Genomic DNA, 1338 nt, shown 5'->3' on the forward strand with positions numbered 1-1338 from the left:
TTATATTTTAGAAGCTGACTTCAATGAGATGGATTGTTGTTTGTGCTGTTTTGAAAAAATTGGAAAGAGGTACATTTAGAGATAAAATTCAATCAGTGGTAGACATTAAACAAACTAACTCAACTGGCTCTTTTGAATTCTTTTTCCATCCACTTTAACATTAGGTTATTGTTTTTGTAAACTTTTAAATTGTAAGGTTTGTTTGTATGTGAACCTAAAATCTGTAGAATCTGCCAACAAATAAAAAATTGTTCAATGAAATTGAAAAAGAATCAAATGCACCCATGGCATAGAGTTTTATATCTTTCAATATTTCTATTTATTTGACACTGCTTGTTTTTTATTCTATAATTCAGTCAACTTTTCTGCTTTATTTTTGAAGTGCCTATCTACTTAAAATATAATCATAATAAACTTTATTTTCGCCTAAGATCAAAGACAATTTCAATGGTGTTAAGATTCATGCTTATAATTTTCCAGATTTTTATATATGACATCTATGTGGATGTGTATTGTGGGCTTTCAGGTCTGTCTATTCCCATTTCCTTATAGTCACTCAAGAATCCATAGTTTCTACCCGATTTTCATTAAAATGGTGTTTGTATGCATTAACGTAAAATGAAGATCAAATTTGCGGACTTTCAGAATATTAACCCCTATAATCTTGTTTATTGAAGGAGTTGTTTAGTTTTCAACCAGTTAGTTTCCATCACAACTGAAATAACAATCTTACACTAGATACCAAGTTTATAAGGTGGATGTATCTTGACTTGACCATGTAACATGGTAAATATAACTGATTGTTAATTTAGTATAAAACATTATTGGCATTAATAGCTGTCCATAGTAACATTACTATTATTGGCATTAATAGCTGTCCATAATAACCTAATGATTATCTCCCTTAATTAATTAATCAAGGAAATGAGTTCAAATTTATTCTTTTAAAATTAACTAGTAATTAGATTGTTATTTTATGTATATAGTAGGTGATATTTTATATTTTACATTAAAATTATAATAGTTTGATAATTTTCATTATCCTCAACCTATCGGCTAATCACATCTGTTGTATCCAAGTGATTGACCCCAGGTCAGGTAACAACAGGTAACATTAGACAACTGGTTGATGAGTGGAGAGGCAGGTCATCATAAAACTATAATGTTATAACCTACATCCTTTTTTGAAGTAAGTACAATATGATTTCATAGTGTCCATTTTTATTTAAGTAAATTAGTAAGATATAAATTATTGTAAACTTATTATATTTAGTGCATGTTCTGAATATTGAATGTAATAGCTATTGTTTACATTATCATTTCCATTCTTTTGCTTAG

General features: G+C 28.2%; 1 protein-coding gene across 1 annotated transcript in view; it reads left to right on the plus strand.

Moving 5' to 3' along the window:
• Window positions 1-1189, plus strand: part of LOTGIDRAFT_239597 (hypothetical protein) — a 7035-nt gene extending 5846 nt beyond the window's left edge. The window contains exons 6-8 of the mRNA XM_009059331.1: window positions 12-69; window positions 678-786; window positions 1025-1189. Of these exons, the coding sequence (XP_009057579.1) occupies window positions 12-18 (7 nt within the window). The 3' untranslated portion in view covers window positions 19-69; window positions 678-786; window positions 1025-1189. The remainder of the gene's footprint in view (window positions 1-11; window positions 70-677; window positions 787-1024) is intronic.
• The last annotated feature ends 149 nt before the right edge of the window (window positions 1190-1338 follow it).

This window comes from Lottia gigantea, assembly GCF_000327385.1.
Source record: "Lottia gigantea unplaced genomic scaffold LOTGIsca_382, whole genome shotgun sequence".
Classification (NCBI taxonomy): Eukaryota; Metazoa; Mollusca; class Gastropoda; family Lottiidae; genus Lottia; species Lottia gigantea.